The 25,307-nt window shown below is 37.6% G+C and overlaps 1 protein-coding gene across 1 annotated transcript; it reads left to right on the top strand.

The window, feature by feature from the left end:
- Positions 1-13,110: 13,110 nt before the first annotated feature.
- On the top strand, positions 13,111-20,291 carry LOC110865845 (pseudouridine-5'-phosphate glycosidase). The gene is made up of 13 exons (XM_022115175.2): positions 13,111-13,327; positions 13,418-13,532; positions 13,686-13,796; positions 13,965-14,047; positions 14,182-14,241; positions 16,906-16,966; positions 17,045-17,151; positions 17,224-17,301; positions 17,524-17,569; positions 17,643-17,763; positions 17,849-17,934; positions 19,427-19,518; positions 20,070-20,291. The coding sequence occupies exons 1-12, from the start codon at positions 13,256-13,258 to the stop codon at positions 19,513-19,515; spliced, it is 1,029 nt and encodes a 342-aa protein (XP_021970867.1). The 5' UTR covers positions 13,111-13,255; the 3' UTR covers positions 19,516-19,518; positions 20,070-20,291.
- The last annotated feature ends 5,016 nt before the right edge of the window (positions 20,292-25,307 follow it).

The raw sequence follows: 25,307 nt of genomic DNA on the forward strand, positions 1-25,307 counted from the left end.
ACTAACTAAATGCTGAAAAATAAAATAAAATAAAAACAGATAGACAAGATGAATCACTTGGATCCGACAAGTGTATTAGTATAACCTTTGATTATTTTCGCACTTTTGCACTTGTTTAAGAGATTATCTTAGTTATTGTAGTAGGCCCCTTTTTCGGAGGTGACGTTACCCTCAACCCAGTAGTTTGAGTCAGCAAGGATACAATCCTAAAGGGTTGGATTATTGAAAGATAATGAATTAAGTTATTAATGCAAATTATGGTAGGCCCCGCTTTTGGCGGTGACGTTACCCTCGGCTAAGTAGTCTGAGTCAGCAGGGATACAGTCCTAAATAGCCGGGTTATAGTATTAATAGTAGTTAGCTTATGAGGGGGTCAAAGAGTTTGGATCCCCGCCATCCAATACCTATGGGCATTGAAGGAGATCCTACTAAATTTGACCCAGGTCCCAAGCAGGACCTCTAAACGCTGAACAAGGGCAAGACCTTTACCAAACCGTTCCCTTAACCCCCGACCAGGTAGCCAACATACCTCCATATAGACCGTGGAGATATGAATGGTGAAAATCTTTTATTTTATATAGACAGTAAAATAATGCCAAGACACCACGGACAAACGATAAGGAAAGATCACCTTCAACATAAGTAACTAGTTATTAAAGTCATTAATACAAAACCAAATAAAAAGTGCAAAAGATTAAAAATAAAAAGTATTATACTAAACACTTGTCTTCACCAAGTGATGTAAGAGACTTAGGCAAACATGGCCTTGATTGTCAAGAACTCTTACGATCAATCTTGGATCCCGAGACGACTCACACACTCTATGATGGACAATGGATGATGGTGGTGGATGATGGTGTTATGGTGGTGGTGGGTGGTGGATGAAGTGTGAGAGAGGTGGTGTGCCAAGGGATGAGAGAGAATGAAGCCAAGCTCCTCTATTTATAGGCTGAACAGAACGCTGGACACGGCCCCGTGTTCGCTGAACACGGCCCCGTGCCCGTCTGACATTCTCTCTCTTCATTAATTGTAATTGCGAATTACAATTAATGCGCCTGCTGTACTTTCAACACGCCCCCGTGCCCGCTGGGCACGGCCCCGTGGTGAGCAATGGAAGCTTCTACTGGTTTGTCTTTTCTGCTGCTTCCTGGGCACGCCCCCGTGTTCACTGGACACGGGGCGTGTTCAGGCTCTGTTCTCTTCTCTTTGTCTTGGGAGGTGCCGTTGAGGGTCCGGGCAGTTTACTTTTGTTCCTTTTCTTGTATTTATGGTAGAATTAGTGGTCTTTTTGCTTCTTTTGTGATTTTGAGCTCATTTCATCCTGAAAATACAAAAGGAAGACAAAAACACTCTTTTTCCAACATTAGTACTTAAAAAGGGTTAGTTTTATGCCTTAAATGATGTGTTTTATATGTTGCATTTTACACACATCAAATACCCCCACACTTGAACTTTTGCTTGTCCTCAAGCAAAACTCTTTTAATGTGGCTTACACTCCCAAATGGAATAGGTAGAAGAGAAGTTTTTTTAACTTGTCCTAGAGTGTCGGGAATCCAAGGTTTGTATGGGTTCTATTTTTATTTTATTTACAATCTTATTCGTCATGGTTTATTTTGAACTTTACATAAGATAAACTACTTAATTTGGCATAACATGCCTTATTAAAATTCCATTTATATACAAGTTCACATACCTCACGGGAGATCACTCAATCACTCGGCCGAAGGTGTATATTTAAGTGAATCGCTCGAGAGCGGCACGGATTTACATTTTCCATATGCTTGCCAAGCGATCAATCCTCCTCCTTTTTAACTTTTACCTTTGTAAATATCAAGAGGTCTTTTGGGGTGAAGGCTTGGGTTTAAAGGTGGGTGGTTGGTTAGTGGTTAGTAAAAAGGGCGAAAATCGTAACAAGTGTCGGTTTTTCGTGAAATACCTTATTTTTGGTGACATTTCTTTTTGAAGTATTTCTCCAAACAAGCTTTTTGTAGCTTATGTTTGTTTTTGACTTCATAAATATATATATATATATTTTTTTTTTCCCGTCACGTAAAGGGTATGTTTATAAAAAACCGAGTATGTTACTAAAATAAAGGTGAAAAAAAAAATGAAAAAGGTTTTTGGTGGGTAGAAAATTGTTTTGGGGATAATGAAATGAAAGGTTTAGGCTCAAAGGGGTTTTCTAGGGGGATTTTGGGTAGGTAAAAAAAAAATGAAAAATAATGGTTTTGAAAGAAAAATAGTTAGTCCTAATGCCTCCATCATTTACTTACTTGGGTTTAAGTTGGTAAGGACCGGGAATGTATCGTCGTGGCAAGTTCTAGATTTGTAAAGACCGAGCGGCTATTCACACAAGAAACGAAAAATGAGCATTTAATCTAAATATGTGTATTTTTATGCTCATTAAAGGCTCAAAACTCACTTTTTGTGGGAATGGGTTTTTAATGTGAACAAGCATATATAATCGAATTTTAGCTAGACTTGTTATACCGTTTCATAATTTTCTTATGTTAGTTCTTTTTATCACGACGCTATCAGTTGTAAGTTTGTAAAAATATAACCTTTTTATAACTTGTTATTCCCAACTTAAACTAAGACAAGTAAATAAATAAAAAAAATGAAAAAGTTTTTGAAAAAAATTTGGGGTGTTTAGCGGTTCCAATAGAGTTTTGTGTAAGGCTTGTTTTAGGATTTTGCAAAGATTTCAAGGTTTTAGCATCCCCCCCACACTTAAATTACACATTGTCCTCAATGTGTCCAAAAATAGAGTTTTTGGTTGATTAGAATATGTAAAAGTGTGTTTAAAAACAAAGATTTGTGTTACTGGCGCTCTGGACACGGCCCCGTGTTGACCGGGCACGGCCCCGTGGTCAAGTGCCAGTAACATAAATTATAGAATTGAAACAGAAGCCTGGACACGGGGGCGTGTTCGCTGAACACGGCCCGTGTCCAGTTACCTGAACTGGGTGATTTCCTGCAGGGGGCTCAGCACGGGGCCGTGTTGGTTGGGCACGGCCCGTGTGGAGCCTTCTGTTATGGAGATTTTTGTCGGTTTGTTCTGTTCTTCTGCATGGTTCCATTTTTTTTCTCGTTCCCTTTTTCATCCATTACCACCATGAGTGTGTTTTATTCTGCAAAAACTAAAAGATTAAACTTAAACTAAGGATAGGTCCGCGGAATGCCTCCGTGGTGCGCCACGTTTATAAGGGTCCTTGGCTAGACCCAATTCCCGGTCACACGTCATTTGATTGGGGTGCCTTTCCTCCCAAGTTACACCGTCGGAGAGCGGCATCCAAGCTTGAGTCGATAACCTTCATGTAGTGGACCGGGTCGTCATCCTCTATTCTTTTCCCAACTCCGAATTTTACCTCATCGTCCCCATACCTCAACGTTAGTGTCCCTTCATTCATGTCCACTACTGCTTGTGCGGTGGCAAGGAAAGGCCTCCCTAGAATAAGGGGGACCTCGTTGTCTTCCTCCATGTCGAGTATGACGAAGTCAACAGGATAAACAAATCTGCTTACCCTTACCAAGACATTCTCGATGACACCTTGCGGGAACTTGACCGATCGATCCGCGAGTTGTATGCTTATTTTTGTGGGGCTTGTGGTTCCCAAGCCAAGCCTTTTAAACATTGAAGAGGGCATGAGGTTAATGCTTGCCCCTAAGTCGGCCAAGGCATTGCGAACGGGAGATTCCCCTATTGAGCACGGAATCGTGAAGCTTCCGGGATCGATCTTCTTTTGGGGTAGTTTATTGAGTACGAGGGCAGAGCATTCTTCGCCTAAATTAACTAATTGCAAATTCTCAATTTTCTTTTTATGTGTTAGGAAGTCCCTCATAAATTTAGAGTATTTGGGCATTTGGGTTAGGACTTCGATAAAAGGAATATTGACATGCAATTGTTTTAGCAAACTTTCGAACTTTGCGAATTGCTCGTTGGTTTTTTGACGAATTAACCTACCGGGGTACGGAACTTGAGGAGCCTTGGTAGGCTCTGTTGATGGGGGAGGGTCCTTCTCCTGCAGATGTGTTGGCGTTGATTCTTCCGCGGTTGGTGGTACTTCTGCAGGCCCTACGGTTCGGTTTCGTAGCGTGATGAGGTGAACTTGTGCCTTCGGGTTGGTTTCGGTATTGCTAGGTAACGCGCCTTGTGGTCTTTCGGAAAAATTTTGAGCTAGTTGATTTATTTGTTTTTCTATATTTTGAATGCTAGCTTGTTGATTCCTAAAGTTTGATTCTAATTGTAGGAATCTTTCCGAATTTTTCTTGTCAGTGTCAGAGACGAGGCGAGATATAGTATCTTCGAGCCTTTCTCTCCCACTTTGTTGTTGAGTGAAATTTTGTGACTCATTTCTTGATTGCTGAAAGTTTGTTCGTTGTGGTTGTTGGTTACTACTATTGCCGGGCTCCCTCCAACCAAGGTTTGGGTGGTTTCGCCATCCTTGGTTGTAGGTCCCCGTTGGAGGACCCGACGGCCTAGGTCTATTATCAATGTAGTTTACCATTTCTTGTTGATCGTCCGTTTCTTTCATGCAACTCCAATTTTCATGTGACCCACCACACCCCTCACAAGCCATGACCGAGACTGTTTTTGTCATTTCTAATTTTTTTATTTTTGAAGAAAGGGCCTCGATTTGGGCTTGTAAAGAGGTGTTTTCGTCTACCTTATGGGCGCCCGGGGCAATAGTTTTATTTCCCCGGGGGGTGTGCCACTGAAAATTGGTTTGAGCAATTTCCTCAATCTGATTATATATTTCGTGTGGGCGTCGATTACCTAAAAGTCCCCCGGAGCTAGAATCAAGTGTCTGTCTAGTATGTGGCAACAATCCATTGTAGAAAGTGGATACTTGTTGCCATATCGCGAGACCGTGATGGGGACACTTGCGTAGTAGCTCCTTGAACCTTTCCCAAGTTTCATATAAGGATTCCCCGTCCTCTTGTGAGTATGTGTTAATTTCAGCCATTAATTTAGCAGTTTTAGAAGGAGGGAAATACTTATATAGAAATTTTTGGGCTAGTTCATCCCAGGTGTTTACCGATCCAGCTGGGAGGGTGTTGAGCCAAGCTTTCGCTCGGTCTTTTAGTGAGAATGGAAACATACGAAGGCGGATGGCGTCGTTTGATGCTCCATTGATCCGAAACGTATCACATATTTCTAAGAAATTAGTTATATGTAGATGGGGATCCTCGTCCGCGAGCCCGTGAAAGGTTGCGGAGTTTTGGAGCATTTGTATCAAGTGCGGTCGAAGTTCGAAGTTATTAGCTTCGACATTCGGGGCATTGATAGCGGCGCCGAGATTACCTACGGTGGGCCGTAAGTAATCCATGAGGGTACGTTGGTCCGCCATTGGGGGTGGGTCACCCGAAACCTTCTCTTGATTTTTGGCTTTTAACCTTTTTCTGAGAAAGCGTTCGGGTTCTTCTAATGGTTCCTTTATGTCTTTATTGGAACTGGAGCTCATACACTACGTGAGGTTGGTTCGGGTTCCAAGTCCTGCAATAAAAACAGAAAAGAACGTTGGTCAGAAGGTTCACCACGGCCCCGTGTTCAGCGAACACGGCCCCGTGGTCGGAGTTACAGTGGTTGTTTTTCAGATCCCAGTTACTGGAAGTTGGACACGGCCCCGTGTTGCACCGACACGGCCCCGTGGTCAGCCTTCTGTTAACTTGAAAAACAAAAACTGCCAGTAATGTTGCTGAGCACGGCCCGTGTCCGACCAGGCACGGCCCCGTGCTGAGCTCTGCAGAAGCTGAAAAATCTAAAAAAAAATCCTAAAAATTAAAGAAAAATAAAAAGATGATTAGGCCGTTGATTCCTAACTTTCTTAAAATCCTTGTGTCCCCGGCAGCGGCGCCAAAAACTTGATGTGCGTGTAGTGTAATATAATTTTAGATATATATTTAAGCCCTTTTTACACTTTTAGCCAAGTTTTAAATTTATAAAACACGATATTTACTAACACTAAACACACATATGGGCAAGTGCACCCATCGTGGACGTAGTATAGTGTTGGTAAGATACCGAGGTCGTCCAAGGACACAAGAGCTTTTAATACCGGTTTATCCTCAACGTCTAATCAAATCAAAAAGTTAGAAAAATGTTTTAAACTAAGAAAAATAAAAACTAACTAAATGCTGAAAAATAAAATAAAATAAAAACAGATAGACAAGATGAATCACTTGGATCCGACAAGTGTATTAGTATAACCTTTGATTATTTTCGCACTTTTGCACTTGTTTAAGAGATTATCTTAGTTATTGTAGTAGGCCCCTTTTTCGGAGGTGACGTTACCCTCAACCCAGTAGTTTGAGTCAGCAAGGATACAATCCTAAAGGGTTGGATTATTGAAAGATAATGAATTAAGTTATTAATGCAAATTATGGTAGGCCCCGCTTTTGGCGGTGACGTTACCCTCGGCTAAGTAGTCTGAGTCAGCAGGGATACAGTCCTAAATAGCCGGGTTATAGTATTAATAGTAGTTAGCTTATGAGGGGGTCAAAGAGTTTGGATCCCCGCCATCCAATACCTATGGGCATTGAAGGAGATCCTACTAAATTTGACCCAGGTCCCAAGCAGGACCTCTAAACGCTGAACAAGGGCAAGACCTTTACCAAACCGTTCCCTTAACCCCCGACCAGGTAGCCAACATACCTCCATATAGACCGTGGAGATATGAATGGTGAAAATCTTTTATTTTATATAGACAGTAAAATAATGCCAAGACACCACGGACAAACGATAAGGAAAGATCACCTTCAACATAAGTAACTAGTTATTAAAGTCATTAATACAAAACCAAATAAAAAGTGCAAAAGATTAAAAATAAAAAGTATTATACTAAACACTTGTCTTCACCAAGTGATGTAAGAGACTTAGGCAAACATGGCCTTGATTGTCAAGAACTCTTACGATCAATCTTGGATCCCGAGACGACTCACACACTCTATGATGGACAATGGATGATGGTGGTGGATGATGGTGTTATGGTGGTGGTGGGTGGTGGATGAAGTGTGAGAGAGGTGGTGTGCCAAGGGATGAGAGAGAATGAAGCCAAGCTCCTCTATTTATAGGCTGAACAGAACGCTGGACACGGCCCCGTGTTCGCTGAACACGGCCCCGTGCCCGTCTGACATTCTCTCTCTTCATTAATTGTAATTGCGAATTACAATTAATGCGCCTGCTGTACTTTCAACACGCCCCCGTTCCCGCTGGGCACGGCCCCGTGGTGAGCAATGGAAGCTTCTACTGGTTTGTCTTTTCTGCTGCTTCCTGGGCACGCCCCCGTGTTCACTGGACACGGGGCGTGTTCAGGCTCTGTTCTCTTCTCTTTGTCTTGGGAGGTGCCGTTGAGGGTCCGGGCAGTTTACTTTTGTTCCTTTTCTTGTATTTATGGTAGAATTAGTGGTCTTTTTGCTTCTTTTGTGATTTTGAGCTCATTTCATCCTGAAAATACAAAAGGAAGACAAAAACACTCTTTTTCCAACATTAGTACTTAAAAAGGGTTAGTTTTATGCCTTAAATGATGTGTTTTATATGTTGCATTTTACACACATCACTAACCAAAACACGAAGTTAACATGAAGTTTATAAGACAATAAATCCAACAAAATATAATGCGTGGGCCTCCTATGTACATATTTGTCATGATCGACTACAAGATTGGTTGGACACATGCTTTAGATAAGTTACATAGTTTTTTTTTTAATAATTTAATAACTATATTAACAGTAATGTCCAATCCCACACTTCAAAAGATTTTTGGATTATGTGTAAATTTTTGCTCACAGTTCTGTTAGATCCGTGATAAATCATGAGTGGTTTTAATGAAAAGACTTGGTACAGGATTTGTGGAGTTTTGGATCTACAGGTCTTGCTTAAAACCAGATCCAGAAAGTGCTTACCCAAAGGTAACTTTTCAAGCTCCAACAACACGGTCCAACGTTTTTAGATCAAGAAAAAACCTTGTATGAAAAGCACAAGTCTGAAGATCGAGTGGAAAAACGAGATGAGATTGTTACCGGTCCCACGGATGACGCCAATGAAGAAGAATAAACCGAGCGGGTCGGTACTTCTACGGTGATGAACGGCCATACCTCGTCTTCTCCACTTCATCCTAGACCTGTAAACAAGAAGAGAGAAACGTGCGCAATGTAGAGACGGCCGGTAGAGGAAGAATCCCCTATTTCCAGCTACAAAAGTGTTGCCCTGTATCTCATGCCCTAATAAGGAGGTGGAGACCTTCTTATATAGGAGATATGGGAAAACCCTAACCTCAATGGGCCAGGCCTAGTTAGGGGTTGTCTCTACGAGCCCACAGCCTAGTGTAGTATAAACTACAACGCGCTGGGCTTCGCGGGTTGGTACGCAATAATAATAACAATAATAATATTAATATAAAAGTGATAAATAGCAGGAAAGTCCGACCGCTCGGGTCGGGTCCAGTACCATACCTCGTCAACCCTAAATCGAAAAATTATGTTTACACAACTAACGAAATAAAACCCTACGTGTTGTAAAAAATTCTAGGGGTACGGATTTATGAATACATGGTAATTATCCTATAACATAGGGATATTAAGGCCTTAACACGTAGCAAACACGTTAAATGAAGTAGTTTCCGGTTAACGAAACGCTTTCGATTTTAACGCGCATTGTATCATTCAAACATGCATTGCATCATCCGTCAAGCCTAAAAAGACTTATAAAACATTAATTTAAGATATTTTAAGCAAATAAACAAAAGCATTCGGGTTTTCGTTAACGTAGGATCCGTTTTTAATTAAACACAAAAACCGTGCGAAAAACCGTTCTTTTGGTGACCAATTACCGAACCGGGGGAGCATTTTAACTCGTTATTATCTACAAGTAATAAATATCAGCTTATCTCATCCTAAGATGGAAAATGTGTAGTCAAATGGTCAAAGGGGACACTTGGTGTCCCCCCTTAGTACCGATCTGACCTACGTTCACAAACTCTTTTAAAAACCCCCTAATAATTAAATGCAAACATCTATTTATAGGCCACATTTTAGGGTATCAGCGTCACTGACAACATGTGTGTGGCCATTACTAGAGTACCACCCGCCACTAGAGTGCCACTAGAGTGACAAGTGCAATTGATCCATTGACATACTAAGACACCAAAAACTAAACTATACAAGTTTATCTAGGCATCACTTGCCTGAAGTGACGCCCAAAAAGAATATCTTCTACTTCAATCTTCGGTCTTCACGTCTTCGAACAGTAAACCGTATACAACAGTTCTATAGGTTCCAACATCATGTGACATGTATGACATCATATAGCCTGTATGATGTGACAAATACATTGATGTATAGATTTAAGGTGGTTTATCTTTAGCATCATCGACTAAAAGTTAACTACTATGTTTGATTAATCTCGTATTCCTATTATTAAATAGGGAAATTGACTTGTAATAATCCATACTAGACGTCATTGGTCATTGGCAGTCCCACCTTTCAATATTCACCCAGCCGGTCCAACCTTTCACCTATTTTTCCTCCACCGGTCACCCGTTAAAAAAACTTAACGGTCCGTTAAGTTTTTTTCCGCATTACAAATAGATGTTTTAGGGCTTTTAATCAGAACGACGATACGAGTCGATTGATATAAAACTTACCTCGAAACGTTGCTCCAAACGATGAAAACGGTACTTCAATTCGGGTGTTTAAACTTCCAATTAACAAAAATTAAGTCGTTTGGAGCACCGTTTCGAGGTAAGTTTTACGTCAATCTACTCGTATCGTCGTTCTGATCAAAAGCCCTAAAACATATGTTCGTAATTCGGAAAAAAACTTATCTCCGTTAAGTTTTTTTAACGGGGAACCGGTGGAGGAAAAATAGGTGAAAAGTTGGACCGGCAGGGATAATATTCAAATGTGGGACTGCCAATGGCCAATAACGTCTAATACAGATTATTACATGTCAAATTCCCTATTAAATATTACAATTATTTTCAAACTATTATATATTTAATTCTTATTTAATTTTTTTTTATAATTGATGTTAGTTAACTTTAAAAATAATTTAATTTAATGACCAATAAATTTAATAATTAAGTATTATATATAAATATATATTATATATATATATTATATATATATATATTATATATTTATATATATATATATATATATATATATATTATATATTATATATTATATATATATATTATATATATATATATTGTTTATGAAGGCCGATGAATAGTAACTTTATTTTTATAATAATACATAGCTTTTTATTATTTATTATTATATTTATTTTAATACATAATTTTATTTTTATTTTTCTTTTTTTAGAACATATATTAATTTATCGATTATTTTGATTCTTTTTTAATAATTTACGTTTATAACTTTCTTTCTAAAAATTCAAGTACATAGTTGTGCTTGATTTTTTACCTGACATTCCGTTATAAGCTTTGTTAAAAACGAAGTTGTACTCAAAATGAAGTATTTATTTGGTATAATAAAACAGTACGATGATAAATTAACCGTTTTGATGGTTTGGCTTTCTAAACAAAATACTTTATTTTTAAATCACGTTTGTTTTACATTATCATTTGCTCGGTTTCGTGGCAACGCGCGACCATAAAAAAACTAGTTATATTTATTTTTCAATTATTATAAATTTAATATGTAAGTTGCATTCATTCATTTTAGAAAAAATAAATATGCAACTCTTTTTAATTTTGTTTGGACATTCCAGCATAAATATGTTGGAAACAATGCTGAATTCAAAATAGAGCTTTTTTTATATCGTAATTCATACTAGTTCCGGTTTTGTATGAATACAATGACGAACCAAATTAATTCTGACCAAACATCAGTACTGCTATCAATATTATTGGAACGAATATTTGTTTTTATGTTTTACGAATGGCGTAAAATACGTGTCGACATCCTTTTAAAGATATCACAACTTAATTTTGAGGATATTCTCTTTCGGTTGTTATAGCGAGGGACACTATCGTAACGTACCGAACAAATCGCCTATACGTAGCATGAAGGAATCGAGCTAGTTATTAGACCGCCCGTAGTGGGGCGTTTCTTTTAAAAAAAAATTGCGATATAACGCCGTATAACGCCCAACCCCCCATTACAGGGGGCGTTTTGGGGCGTGATTTTCGAAAAAAAATCCCTCCGGCGTTTTGATTATAACGCTTAAAAAAGAGAGGGGGCCCACTTGACCGTTGTCAAACGGTAACATTCTTTAATTTTTTTTTTAATTTAAAATATTCCCACTATAAATATATACCCCACATTCACACCTTTTTTATAAAAAAACTCACTTTCTCTCCCACTTTCTTCTAATTTTTATAAAAAAAAACCCACTTTCTTCTAATTTTTATACAATCATGCATCCATACCGCCCTCCTTTTGGTGTCCCCGCAAGACCCACCAACCCGAACACAACCCAACCGCAAACCCCGTACAACCTTCAAGACATGGACCCGAGCTTTTTAACTTACGCGGCTTACTTGAGTGGCGCCACTCCGTTTGTTCCTCCCACTTTCGGCTATGGTCAAGCCGGCGGGTCTCAACCGTCACAACCCGAAGCCGAACCCGATGTGGAAGTCGTACCGGAGACCCAACCCGAACCGGTGCAAGAAACATCGAAACGCGGCAAAAGGTCGCATAAGAAGAAGGATAAGGACGCACCGCGGCGTACAAAAAATATCATTAAATGGACGAAGGAAGAGGAATTCGCGTTGACTCGGGCGTTTGTCGACATTTCGGAGGACGAAGAGACCGGTAACTATTTTATATAAATTTTTATTTACTTATTTTGTTACTTTAATTTTTAACGTACAACTTATTATTTTTTTATTTTTGTAGCAAACTTTCAAACGGGCCCGGTTTTTTGGGATAGGGTTCGAGCACTATTCTTTAGCACGTGGGGTCAAGGCGAACATCGGGACAAAGATTCAATTTCTAGCAAATGGACCGACATCAACAACAAGTGTCGTGCGTTCCAAGAAGTCTTCCAACGTAACTACGATAATCGGCCGAGCGGTGAAGGTGACGTGGGGGTTTTAACGAAGAGTTTGGAGGAGTTCGAGAGGACAAAATGCCCTTTCACGTACTACAAGTGTTGGGAGCTACTACGAAAAAGTCCAAAGTGGGCGGTAGTTAATCCAATGACTTCTAGTAGTAGACGTCGGGCTAAAAGGTCAAAAACATCATTCTCCGTTGACCCGTCAACTCCGACATCGGATGCCCGCAATGTTCGTTGATGAGGAATTCAAGAAGAGTTGGTCCGACCCACCGGTAGAAGAAAGGGAACCGGGAAAAAAACGGTCGAGTCGTCTTCCGATCTCGAGTTAAAGGAAGATTTCGAGGAGATGAACTGTCGTCTCCAAGACATTCGCGACCTCGGCCACCAACGTTATGAGATTATGAAGGAACGAGTGGCCGAAACCAAAAAATTTAACGAGATGCAAGAGGCGAGGCAAATGGAAAAGGACATCGAGTTTTTGTCCAAACCAATCGACCACCTACAAGGCGATGCGTTGATCCTTGCGCAAATGCGTCGCCAAAAAATTAGAGAAAAATATGGACTCTAGATCATGTTATTTTTTTTAAGTTTATTTTTTTTGTTTTTTTATTTTTTTCTGTTTTTTTTATTTTCTGTTTTTCAGTTTTTTTTTTATTTTCTGTTTTTTTTTCAGTTTTTTTTTTTATTTTTATTTCAAGTAATGTAATTTTATTTTTAAATTAATGAAGTTTTTTTTATGTTTTAAATTAAAAAAAATAATTGTGAAATGATTGAATGGGGGTTATTGGCATAATGTCCCACTACGCCACTTTTGCTATAATGCCTCCTTGCTGACTAGGACGCCACGTGTCGTATAATGCCCCATGGTGGGGGCATTATAACCCTCTACCACTACACATGGTCTTATTATTATTACTAACAAGAATCTATGAACCTTTAAAACACTTTGATTTGGGAAAAAGAAGAAATTCGATTCAAGTCACAACATTAAAATAAATTTTTGGTTCAATCTCTTTTATATAAGAAAGAATCTATGTTAAAACTTAAAAGTAACAAATGAATGAGTTGCTTGGAGTATCATTAAGTTAACCTACCTACCTAAGATCCTTGTAACTTGGTCCATCATCAGTTGCCCTTGAAATTTGGACGTCCACAAATAACCAGAAGAAAACAGGGATCCCCCAAACAGCCCCAGCAAAAGTTAGAGAAATCGGCGATCATATTCCGGCAATGGCTTCCAACGCGCTGTCGAGACTGGCCAACCTCCACCGTCATTTCCACATCACAAAAAACAGCACCAAGGTATGTATCTAGATATTAAGATTCCTCCCTCCCTCCCTCCTGCATATTATTTGTTAAATGAATAATAATAATGGATGAATTGATGATTAGGGTAGTGGCAATGAGAATCAGAATGTGGGGACTATTAAGATCTCTCAGGATGTTACTACCGCTTTAGCCAATGGCAAAGCCGTTGTTGCCCTCGAGTCCACCATAATCTCTCATGGTAATTCTTTGTATGCTATGGTTATACAAACTTTTATTTATTTATTTCCGTTAAGGGCAATCCCAAGGAATTATGATGATAGGATAGGATTGCCCCCCTTGGGTGAAAGTTAGGAGTGTCCATGTATATGACTAGATGAATTTTGTTTGCTAGGCATGCCCTATCCTCAAAATTTGGAGACTGCAAAAGAGGTGGAGGCCATTGTAAAGGAAAAAGGAGCTGTCCCTGCCACAATTGCTATTTTAGAGGGCATACCATGCATAGGTAACTTTTCTTTTCTTTTCTCACTTGTCTGAGACACATTTTTTTATGATGCTTCCTAAGTCGTATTCTTATCCGTGTTTCTAAAAAAATGGTGAAATATTACAACAACAACTGACTGGGGCTTATCATCTAAGTGTTTGAGTTCTGGAAGACTTTCTTTACTTGTAGGTCTTAATGGTGAAGAACTGGAGAGGTTAGCTAAGCTAGGAACCAGTGCTCGAAAGATATCTCGAAGGGACATTGCGCATGTTGTGAGTACCTTGTTATGGTTTCCATTTGATTTGATTGTTTATTTGTCAAACTCATCAACGTGTTATTATGTCAAGCGACTTGGCCTCTCAGACTCAATAAACGTATGTAACTATTGCCCTTGTTGACGTGTCAGGTGGCTACAAGAGGTAGCGGTGGAACTACTGTATCTACAACCATGATCTTTGCTTCCATGGTATGTGTTTTCTGTTTTAGGCTAATTCATTTTGCTTATAGGTGGCACGATGGGTGGTTTGTGTTACAGGTCAAAACAAATAACTTATTGCCGCGACCCCGTTAGAACAAGTTCACCAAGCCTACTTTTTATCAATATGACTAGAAAAGTTATATCTGTTAATAGAATGATTTAGGAGAATTTCCGCATCAAGATTACATTTCGTGTGACTTTGACCTGTTTCCGATCCAGTTATAAATAAACAATAACCCTAATTGACACATTGATTAGTAAATAGGTTGGCTTCTTGTCCGACCATCTCTAAAGTTAGAACTCAGAAGACCGCACCGCTGGCTACCACCATAACCCATCTGAATTTTTTCTTGTTTTGTATGGTGCAACAACAAACTTCTTCTAAGAAACCGCTTCTTTTCTGCCACCATTGGTTTGGTTGGACCCTTATGAACGGACTTTCTTCCACTTGATCTTTACTCATATTTTGCCAATTTGAACTACTCTAGGGATCATCTACAGTCTTCTCACCCAGTTTGCCGTTGAAACATAGGCGTAACACGTTCTTCTAATACTAAGTATTTTCCATCCATTCATGCACAAAAACTAGAGGTGGCGGAGATGAGGATGCTAAGATGGATGTGTGGGCATACTAGGTTGGACAAGATAATGAGGTTTTTAGGGTAAGATTAGGAGTTGCTGGTATTTCAGACAAAATAAGGGAGGGAAGATTGAGATGGTTTGGGCATGTCAGGAGGAGGCAGACGACAGACCCGATTAGAATAGTTGAAACACTCACTGTATATGGAAGGAGGAGTAGAGGTAGGCCGAAAATGACTTGGGATGAGCGGATTAGGCAAGATTTGCTAGATTTGCACCTCTTCGAGGACATGGTCGAGGATAGAACTTCGTGGAGACGTAAGATTAAGGTTAAGGAGTTTTAGGAGTTTGGCTTGGTTTTTTGTCTAGGTTCGTCTTATGAGTTTAAATTTTTTCGTTTTCTATGAGGTGTGATATAGCTTTTTATAAGTTTTCACTTATTCCCGGCGTCGTAGTTTTACCAACAACTACTTATTTATTTATGTGTTTATTTTTATTATTTTTCTTTTCCACCTTTTTTAGTAGTTGTGTGCTTATATATGTTTGCAGAAGCTTTTGTCTTGGTTTTGGTTTTTTGGAGCCGGGGGTCTCACTGGATGCAGCCTCTGTATTCCCTGGGATAGAGGTAAGGCTTGCCTACATCCTACCCTCCCCAGACCCTATCAATAGCTTCGCTATAGGTGGGATTATACTGGGTATGGTTGTTGTTGTTGTTGTTCTTTGAGATTCTTGGCTGCCATCCTTCCACCAGAATCGAATGCATGACAGAGGAAATAAATCAGAATAGTTATTTTCCGGTATGAACATTGCTTTCGGTGACAGAATCTTGCTCTTTCAGTTTAGTGATAGTCTAGAATGTTGGAAATGATTCGGATTAGGATCAAAAGAAGAAAGCCAATAAGAAGATAAGAAAGTAACTTTTTTTTGAACGGCAGATAAGAAATAAAAGAGATTGAGAGAGAAAGAAATAGATAAAGTTTTAAGTTTGAATTTGGTTTAGTTAGAATTTAATAGTTATTGTGGTGTATCTAGAGTAGGAATAGTGTACTGTTGGTCTATGCAGTTAATCTCGGTGATATATCGGTTATATCGGTCCCCTAGTAAAATATCGGTGTCAAATATCAGTCAGAATATCGGTACCGATGTTATCGGCGACATTGACCGCTATAACCGATATTTGACCGATATAATCGATATTTGACCGATATATCACTAAATTATTAGTGTTAAATTGCTATATAAAAATTCTGCATTATATTATAGTTACCGATATCCCACCGATATCTCACCGAGATAACCTATATCTCAAATATCGGTCCTTGACCGATATCCGATATTTTACCGCATTAACTGCATAGCTGTTGGTAAGTCTAAATATAGGTCTAGGGACAGTTTATTTTCTGTGTCAAGTTTAGTTTTATGTAACTAAAGAGTTGAGACCGTGTTAGGCATCAAATCCGGTTGTGGTGTATTTGTGTCTGGGCCAACACAGAATAGACAAAGCTTCTTTTTAGTTTATCTATAAATTGCGATCTAGGTTACAATTTTATTTTCTACTTAATATTGATGAAGTAATTTCATTGTTTTATAACAATGTCGGAGCCAGGTTTTATCAATATGTTTAAAAGATATGCACACAACAAGATTTAGCGATTTCGGAGAAATACGAATTTGAGGATAATATGTACATCTGATTATAAAAAACAAAATAAGATATCATTTTTATAAATCGTACTTTATATTAGAGGTGACAATAGGGACGGGGTGGTAAGGGTCACATCTTGAAGGGTTTTTTTTTTTTTTTTTTTAAATAAACAGTTAACCACATAAAAACTTAATTTATTTATTCTATTATAAGATACGATCGTTTAGGAGGTTTTATGCATTCAGGCTACACTTTGGGAGTTTCAAGACATTTGGTCCATTTCTTTGTAAGCTAATTTTTTTGTTTTACCATTGGTAATAACTATTAAATGCTCAACAAATCAACCCATTGGGTCGAAAATGCCACCTCTACGGCTGTAAATGTTAAAGTTGTAGTTGTTAGTATAATCCAAGAACAATTTTCTTCAGGTTGGCATATCCATATTTGTGACGGGAGGCATCGGTGGAGTTCACAAACATGGAGAAAGCAGTAAGCATTATGATATTTACATATTCTTTGTAATTTGTACACGTGCTTTTAACAACAATTATTCTTAAATTGTATCAGCTATGGATATATCATCTGATCTTACTGAGCTTGGAAGAACTCCTATAACTGTAGTATCAGCCGGTGTAAAGTCCATATTAGATATTCCCAGAACCCTCGAGTATTTGGTATGTTCATTCTTCCGTAAAAAATTAGGCTGTCGGAATGGCATTTTTAATGGTAAATTTCTATTGCTACAGGAAACTCAAGGAGTCTCTGTTGTTGCTTACGGGACTGATGATTTTCCCGCTTTTTTTTCTGAAAAAAGTGGCTGCAAGGTTCGTATTCATCTATTTAATTAATTATTTGTTGGTTATTCTTAGAAAACTGATAATGCTTACTTGATAGCACTAGGACCGAACCACCCAAACTAAAGAAAGTCGGCTGGTTTGGGATCTATGTTTGGAACTTGGAACCGGTCATTTAGCTTTTCTTGTTTTTCTTTTTAATTTTAAAATATGCAATCATGTAAGAGCTTCAACTCATGAATGACAATGCAGGCGCCATGCCAACTGGATACACCCGAAGAATGCGCTCGCCTAATTGGCAAGTATCATTTTTCGTTCTTCAGTAATCATAATACTAATGTGGTTATGTAACATCTCTTTGATGACAACAGAGGTCAACAGGAAACTTGATCTTAAATCGGGTATATTGATAGCAATTCCGATACCAAAAGAACATTCTGTTTCGGGTAACATTATAGAGTCTGCTATACAGACAGCACTGAGGGAAGCTAGGTATGAGTGTATATATATATTTGTGAATGACCATATGTATGTATGTATGTATGTGTGTAATATATTAACATGTAATTTGGAGCAGTGATAAGGGCATAACAGGCAGTGCTGAAACACCTTACCTACTTTCTCGAGTGAATGAACTGACCGGAGGAGCTTCTCTCGAGTCAAGTATCCACCTTTAAAACTTACACTTGTTGTTGACTTGGGTAGGGTATTCTTAGCGGTGTAAACCGAGCTTGAGCTGAGCTCGGCTCGTTTAACTAACAGAGTTCAAGCTCTGCCCTTTTATTATTTGTTAGTTATTTTAACTATCTTGTTTACACAAATATATTTATATATATATATATATATATTGCAGACTGTGAAAACTAAGAAACCCAAATGAATAAGCCTCCTTTTGGCACGTGTTACACCTTTTTGCAGACTGTGCTACGTGTAACAACCAGAGGCTGCCACGTGTTACGTGTAACAACTTTTGCAGACTTTCAGCTTTTTCTAAAAAGGTAAAAGCTATTACGTAACACGTGACAGCCTCTGGTTGTTACACGTAACACGTCTGTAAAAAAAGTGTAGCATGTGGGAAAAGGAGGTCCATTCATTTGGGTTTCTTAGTTTTCTTAACTAATATGAGATTTCTTCCTATCATTGCCCTGTATATATAATTATTCTTCTATATGTATAATTATTTTTTTATGTATTTAGCAGTATATATATAGGGGATGGATCATGAGAAAACTAGTTTAAATGAGAAAACAAAAAATCTAACTAAAAAAGCCTAAAAAACATAACAATTTTTTATTAAAAAATCGCTATTTTTTATATATGAATTTTTTTTTGTACTGCACATGTGCACTAATACGGAAAGCCAAAACCACTTAACCCACCCCCCAAAAACCTAAACCCTCTCACCCCACCCCCCAAACACCTAAATTCACCCTCCCACCAAAAGCCTAACCCCCCCCCCCTCCCGAAAACCTAAAACTAAACCCTAAACATAAACCCGAAAAAAACCTAAACCCCTCACCCCTCGAAAACCTAAACACCCCCCCCCCCCCCCCCCACACACACACCCAAAAACCTAATCCTAATCCTAAACCTCCAAAAAACCAACCCTAAAAGCTAAACTAGACTCAAAAAACTAATTTTAAGCATGTAATGCACATGTGTAGTACACATATAATGCACATGTGCGGTACAAGTTTTTTTGAAATTTTTTTATATATAAAATAGCGATGTTTTATAAAAAGTTGTAAAAAAAAATTGGTATGTTTTTTTAGCTTTTTTTAGGCTTTTTTAGTTAGTTTTCTAGTTTTCTCATTTATATGTAGTTTTCTCATGATCCTCTCCCTATACATATAGAGAGAGAGGCCAGTTAACGTACATTACGGCTTAATGTACGACAGGTAATTACGCACGTTCATTTCAAAATCACGCACGTTATAGACTAAAAAACCCAAATCACGCACGTTGTCGTACGTGATGTACGTTAAGCCGTAATGTATTTTACACTTTTTCTATATATATTAATAAATCTTTTTTATGAATAATTCTTGTGTTAATTATTTTTACATAAACAATATTTTTCACAATAATAGTATCCGAAAACATAGATAAGTTGTTGGTGGAAGAATGCAAATGTTGTGTTCTTAATAAGGTTTAGACATTGCACTTGTGAAGAACAATGCTGGTCTTGGTGCTCAGATTGCTGTTGCCCTTGCGCAGATCCAAGACCATTCGTCATCATCATAAAAGGTTTGTGTTTACTTCTACTCTTGTCTTGTTTTTTGGATTCAGACAACATCTGGGCCAAGTTTCATTTGGTTCGGCCTTGACTCATTATTTTACTAAATTTTTTAATTGTTAATTTGAATACGTTTATACTTATTTTTATATATTAAAAAAAATATTATTTTTTTATACAGCATAAGTATTTAATTATTTTTATCATACCAATTTTTATTATGTAAATATATGTTTAGTGTATTAGATAATAGGGCCGTTTAAGCTCGTGAGCCTAGTCATGTGAAGCTAGAGCTCGGCACATAAGCCTGTCAGCCCGATTGGAACTCTTCACAGCTCATGAGCTGTAGGTATTATGCAATAAAAATATACTCTAGGAGACTCAATGACATGTTTCCTTTCTAGGTAAAAGGTTCTTAGTTACGGATGCTTAGCGTGTTAAAGATAAAACAAACCCGGATCAACTGGCTCGTAAAAAATGGGTCAATAGATGCATGTCACAAGAAATCTTGAACAGCTTGAATGGAGATTTAATTCTAACTTTGTTTGTTTGGTATGTCCAGTCCAGGAATGGGATCAGGATCTGGATTGGCAACTGGGTGCTCTTAATATTGTTATGTTTCTTTCCCTTGATAATCTTTTTACCTACTTACATAATGGTTTAAGTAAATTTAAATGAAATTTTGTAATTTTACAGTGAATGTTTGTTTGATAAGAAGGAATTTATATAAAAAAAGATTGGGATATGTTTTGGGCTAATTATGTACCAATTCATCTTTTCTTTATATGCTTGTATGTTGGATTCCATCGTACACATCCCAAATTTGTTAACAAACAGAAAATTTCAATAAGGGGGTCAATGTAATTTTCTTTTTTATCAATCCGTATATAACATGCTCGAGAACAAATGTTAAACAAACTTTTTTATTGTAAAATACCATTATTATATGTAATAATAGCATAATACAGTCTACTTATATATATATATATATATATTAACAAAAATCAAATAGATTTAAAAACTTGAATTCATAAATACCTATCTTTTTTTTTTTGAAGGTGTGAATTATTCGCGAATGTCGGGAGGCCTAGCATACGTTATCTTAGCCGGGTCCGTACTATTTAAACCCTTCAATGATAAACCTCTATCACCCAAACTTGAACTTCCCTATCATCCAGACTCGAACTTGAGACCTGGAGGGGAAAACTTACCCGGGCCCACCATAGGTGGAACTTAAATATCCGTGGCCACCACTAAAGCACTAGTGATGGTTAAATACCTATCTATATATTAACAAAAATCAAATAGATTTAAAAACTTGAATTCATAAAAATAATAAAAAAGTGAAGTGTGACAGAAAACATTTAATGTTTATTATGAAAACAAGTTTCTCATATTCCAACATAAGTTAAATAAACATTAAATATCGTTTAATTAGTGTTTTTGGTTTCTCTTTTTTCTTTACATGAAAAAACAATTTATCTTCACTCACATGAACCACCCTTAGCCTTCGTCATCCATGAAATTGTTCCATTTTTACTCTCGTTTTTCCTTTCAACTACCTTAACGTTGATAAGTTGAGGATCAATCTCCCTAAACGCTATTACATTAAATATATCCTGTTACCGGAAAGTTCAACCAGCCGGAGGGTCAACTGACCCCTCTAACTGTAACAACTCGCACTTTCGCGCTTGTTACTCTAGCTACACTCATTACGCCTAAGCACCAGAGATTCGGATCATAATGTAAACCATATCACAAACTACGCTTCTTCGCATATTTTCGCAAACACATCGCTTACTACAACACGCTATATCACAACGCTTACATTTTCTTTTCGCATATAGTAATGCTACTCACAAACGCAAACACGACGCAAATGCAAACGCAAACTCGAAACGCGGTTACTTATGCTATGACCTATTATATTATATTATTAGTTATATATACCTAAGTTTCAAGACTTGTTAGAACGCGCACGCGCAACTCAACTTATCGCACTGAAACGCAACATAACACAATACTACTTATCTCACTAAAACGCTTAAAGTACCCACAATGATTAACGCAACAAAACGCACCAAACAAGCCGAAGTTGGAAACTAACTCGCACAAGCTCCGCTGTCCGAATGGACATCCGCTCGGATGGACATCCGCTCGGATGGTCATCCGCCCGGATGGCCATCCGCCCGGATGGCCATTCGACCGGACGAAGCCATCCGATCACAACCCATTCGATCGCACCGCCTTAACTCTCACCCTCACCTATAAATAGGGCCATTGTGTCTCATTTCAACATTTTGGTTCTCTCATCCGCTCACACGCTCTCAATCGCGATTCAAGACCATTTTGTAAGCTTTTCATCTCAAATCTTGTACAGTCTTCATCTCTAATCTCTTCTACATCATCTTCTTCATCAAAATCACACACAAACACTAACTTTTCGCCATTCTGTTTACGCACTGTTCAAATGGTCATCCGTCCGGATAACCATCTGTTCGGATCACCTGTCGAACACTTAACCTTTCGCCATTCTGTTTACGCACTGTTCAACACTCTGCTCAAAGACTTTTGCTTCTGTATACAGGCTAACTCAACACGCTCCCTCAATCCAATCCAGATTGTGTTTACTTTCTAAACACACACTGTGAGTATACTCGAACCCATTTTCTTTTAACGCACTTTTGGGTGTTACATACGTTCTCTATCAAAACACAACAACACACAACGCAAACACTTTATGAACGCTAACCGCTCTCGTATGTTATACGTGATCGATGAATGCTTGTTACTATGCTTATACAGTGTTACACTATATCGCTTCTAGCAACGATAGCACTATAGTTTGGACTCAGCACCTGTTGCGGACAGGGGTTGCTAGGGATCACATCACTTTACTTCACGTGTTCGCTGAACATGTGTCGCGCATACTCTCAAACGCAGTCCCGTGGTTAGGTTGTAGCATTGTTGGTAGCTTAATTGATTCGCTTATTATGTGTTACATGCTGGTTATGCGTAAACGCATTCTATACTATATCTATGCAAACTTGTATACTCGCCAATACTCTTTGTATTGACTTTATTTTAACGTATGTTGCAGGTTAATCGCAGTTTATCTCGAATCAAGACTAGGGAGTCTAGAAACCCACATAAAATCTAGGTTGTCGGATTTGTGTTGTTTGAGAGACATGAAATCTGTATAACTGTTTGATGAAATATTGTTTATTAGTATGGGATAATGAACGCATTAAATATTGTCACTAAATAGTGTTATGGATTCTCTTGAGCAATCTGATTCGCCTAGTGCCGTACCCCAATGATTCCGCCATCGGTTGGGGTGTGACACTAACCCTCCTATGGTTCCGCCATTGTAGCATGTAATAGTGGTTCAAGCGGATATTAGCAGATACACTTTTCTTTGATTTTAATTATAAAGATGTTCTCATTTTATTCATTATCGACAAACACATATATATAGTTAGCAAAACATGACACAACCCGTTTAACACGCTACGTTTAGCAAAACTGTCAATCCTCTGTGAGCACTAACAGTCGTGTTAGAGGAGACAAACCGGATATTCCTTGTTGGCGATGTTCGGCCCAAGGCCCACCAGCCCATTCCTTTATCCACACTCTTCGGCTATAAATACCAACCTTCAACCATCTGTTTAAGGATCAGCTCTCTCACTCTCTTATTCTTAACACACACTCATTTATTGTTCTTAAACGATACTTCTTCTCACACCGGAAGGTCGTTATAAGGAGAATCCATATTACTCCTCCTTGTAACGAGCTTCACGGTGTTATTGTTTTGCAGATCATATTCCAACCATTGATAGAGGAAGGAAAGGATTAACCTTCTTGATGAGATCACCCTCTCAAGGATAAACCCTACGATTTAGACTTGGTGTTTCTTCAGGTCACCAACATTAGGGTAAGATAAATATGCTCTATACAATATAATATGTGACTAAAACATCGTCTTTATAAATATTAAGGGTATTCAAGATCGGATTATCCGGTTTTCGGATATCCGAAAATTTCGGACATCCAAACGGATATACGAATTTATAAAAAAAAAATAGAAAACAATTGTTTCGTGCATAGATTAAAACTAAACATCTATTCGATTTTCCGAATTTTCAATGTTGAAAACTAAAAATATTCATAAATCCACATCCGAATCCGATTATTAACTATTTTTTTACTACATTTCAAACCAAATATAATGCTCATATAGTATATATATTTGTTAACAAAATAGTTTTTGGATATCGGATAATCGGATTATCCGAAAATTTTGAAATTCATATCCGAATCCGAATTCGAGTCCGAAAATTCGGATTATCCGGTTTTCGGATATCCGAAATTTCGAATACGGATTTTAGGATATTTCGGATTCGGTTTTAGATCCGGATCTTTTTAACACCCCTAATAAATATTGATGAATTGCTACAAATAAAACGCTACACATGAAACCATAAGTACTTGAATAGTTGAGGTAACATATTTCATTAGTAGCTAACAATTCACAACTAAAATATTAAAAAAAAACCTTCATTTATAGTATGTAAATTTGATTTAAGTTCACAAGTGTTTATGTTTTGCTTTTACTATATAATTTTAAATTATTTAGATAATTGTAATAAGTTATTTACATTGAGCTATATGTGAAGTTCATTTTTTATATTATTCTTATTGAGATAATGGTAATAAGTTACTTACATTGAGCTATATGTAAAGTTCATTTTTATATTATTATCCTTACAATAAAGGAAGGTGTGTGATATATATTTATGATTTTGTTTACACAAGAAAAGGGGGACAGATGGTTGTGAAGAGCATTTAGTGTTTTGGTTTTGGTATGGTGTGTTTGGAAGGATGCAGTAAGTTGGGATAATAAAAGCGAAAGACATTTTGGACACACCTCTTTGATTCCCCCTCCACATTAAGACATGCCAAAAAAACATTTTGTCGAATCCTTTTTCGAATAATTATATCAAATATTGTAGTTTTAATAATACGTACAAATGAAAACGTACGTTCGAGCTTATAAATATACCAAATTACGACAAATATTCTAATTTTGTGACAAAATTAATCATTTGTGTAGATGCGTGGCACAACTTAATAATAAAAGATAAAGGAAGGACAAGTTTTAAAACGTTAGATTAAATTATCTATATCTACATCACCATAACATCCATTCTTGATACTCCTTTGTGAGATTCAATTTATGATTGAGTGCGAACTAGATCTTCGTGACGAATATAATAGACAAGTTTTTGTTATGCAACAGATCTTTAGATTTCAAATGAGAAATTATTTCAATTTCAACTACTCATTAAACTCTGTGTCAACCCACTAAGACAAATTTTAATGGCAAATTGGAAATAAATAATCCCAATTCACTGTTATCGGCCAATAATAATCCTAACTCATTTAATCACCAATAATAATCCGAACTTTTCACTTTATTTGTAAAATGATCCCAGTTAAAAAAACACTAACTTGGTTAAAAAAATGCTGATGTGGAGTGACATGTGTGTTCCAACGTGGCAGTTTAATTAAAAATGAAAGCCAACTCATTTAATCACCTATAACATTACCCATCTGTGTATAAATCATTTCACCCCCAATTTCTTCAAAACCCTAATTCGTTCACTCTATCCCCAATGAGCTCAAACCCTAATTGATCAAATTAAGTCGATCCCCAGTGAGCTCAAACTCTTCATCTTCATCTCCTTCAATTCGTTCACAAAACCCCGAAATTTTTAGACTTGGCACCGATGGTAATGTT

The sequence above is a fragment of the Helianthus annuus genome, chromosome 6 (genome assembly GCF_002127325.2).
Source record: "Helianthus annuus cultivar XRQ/B chromosome 6, HanXRQr2.0-SUNRISE, whole genome shotgun sequence".
Taxonomy (NCBI): domain Eukaryota; kingdom Viridiplantae; phylum Streptophyta; class Magnoliopsida; order Asterales; family Asteraceae; genus Helianthus; species Helianthus annuus.

Bases quoted from the DNA above. Each gene is read 5' to 3' on its own strand.
- LOC110865845 (XM_022115175.2), top strand. From the start codon at position 13,256: ATGGCTTCCAACGCGCTGTCGAGACTGGCCAACCTCCACCGTCATTTC. The intron at 13,533-13,685 runs GTAATTCTTTGT...TTTGTTTGCTAG, and splicing joins GTCCACCATAATCTCTCATG to GCATGCCCTATCCTCAAAAT. The intron at 14,242-16,905 runs GTATGTGTTTTC...AATTTTCTTCAG, and splicing joins CCATGATCTTTGCTTCCATG to GTTGGCATATCCATATTTGT.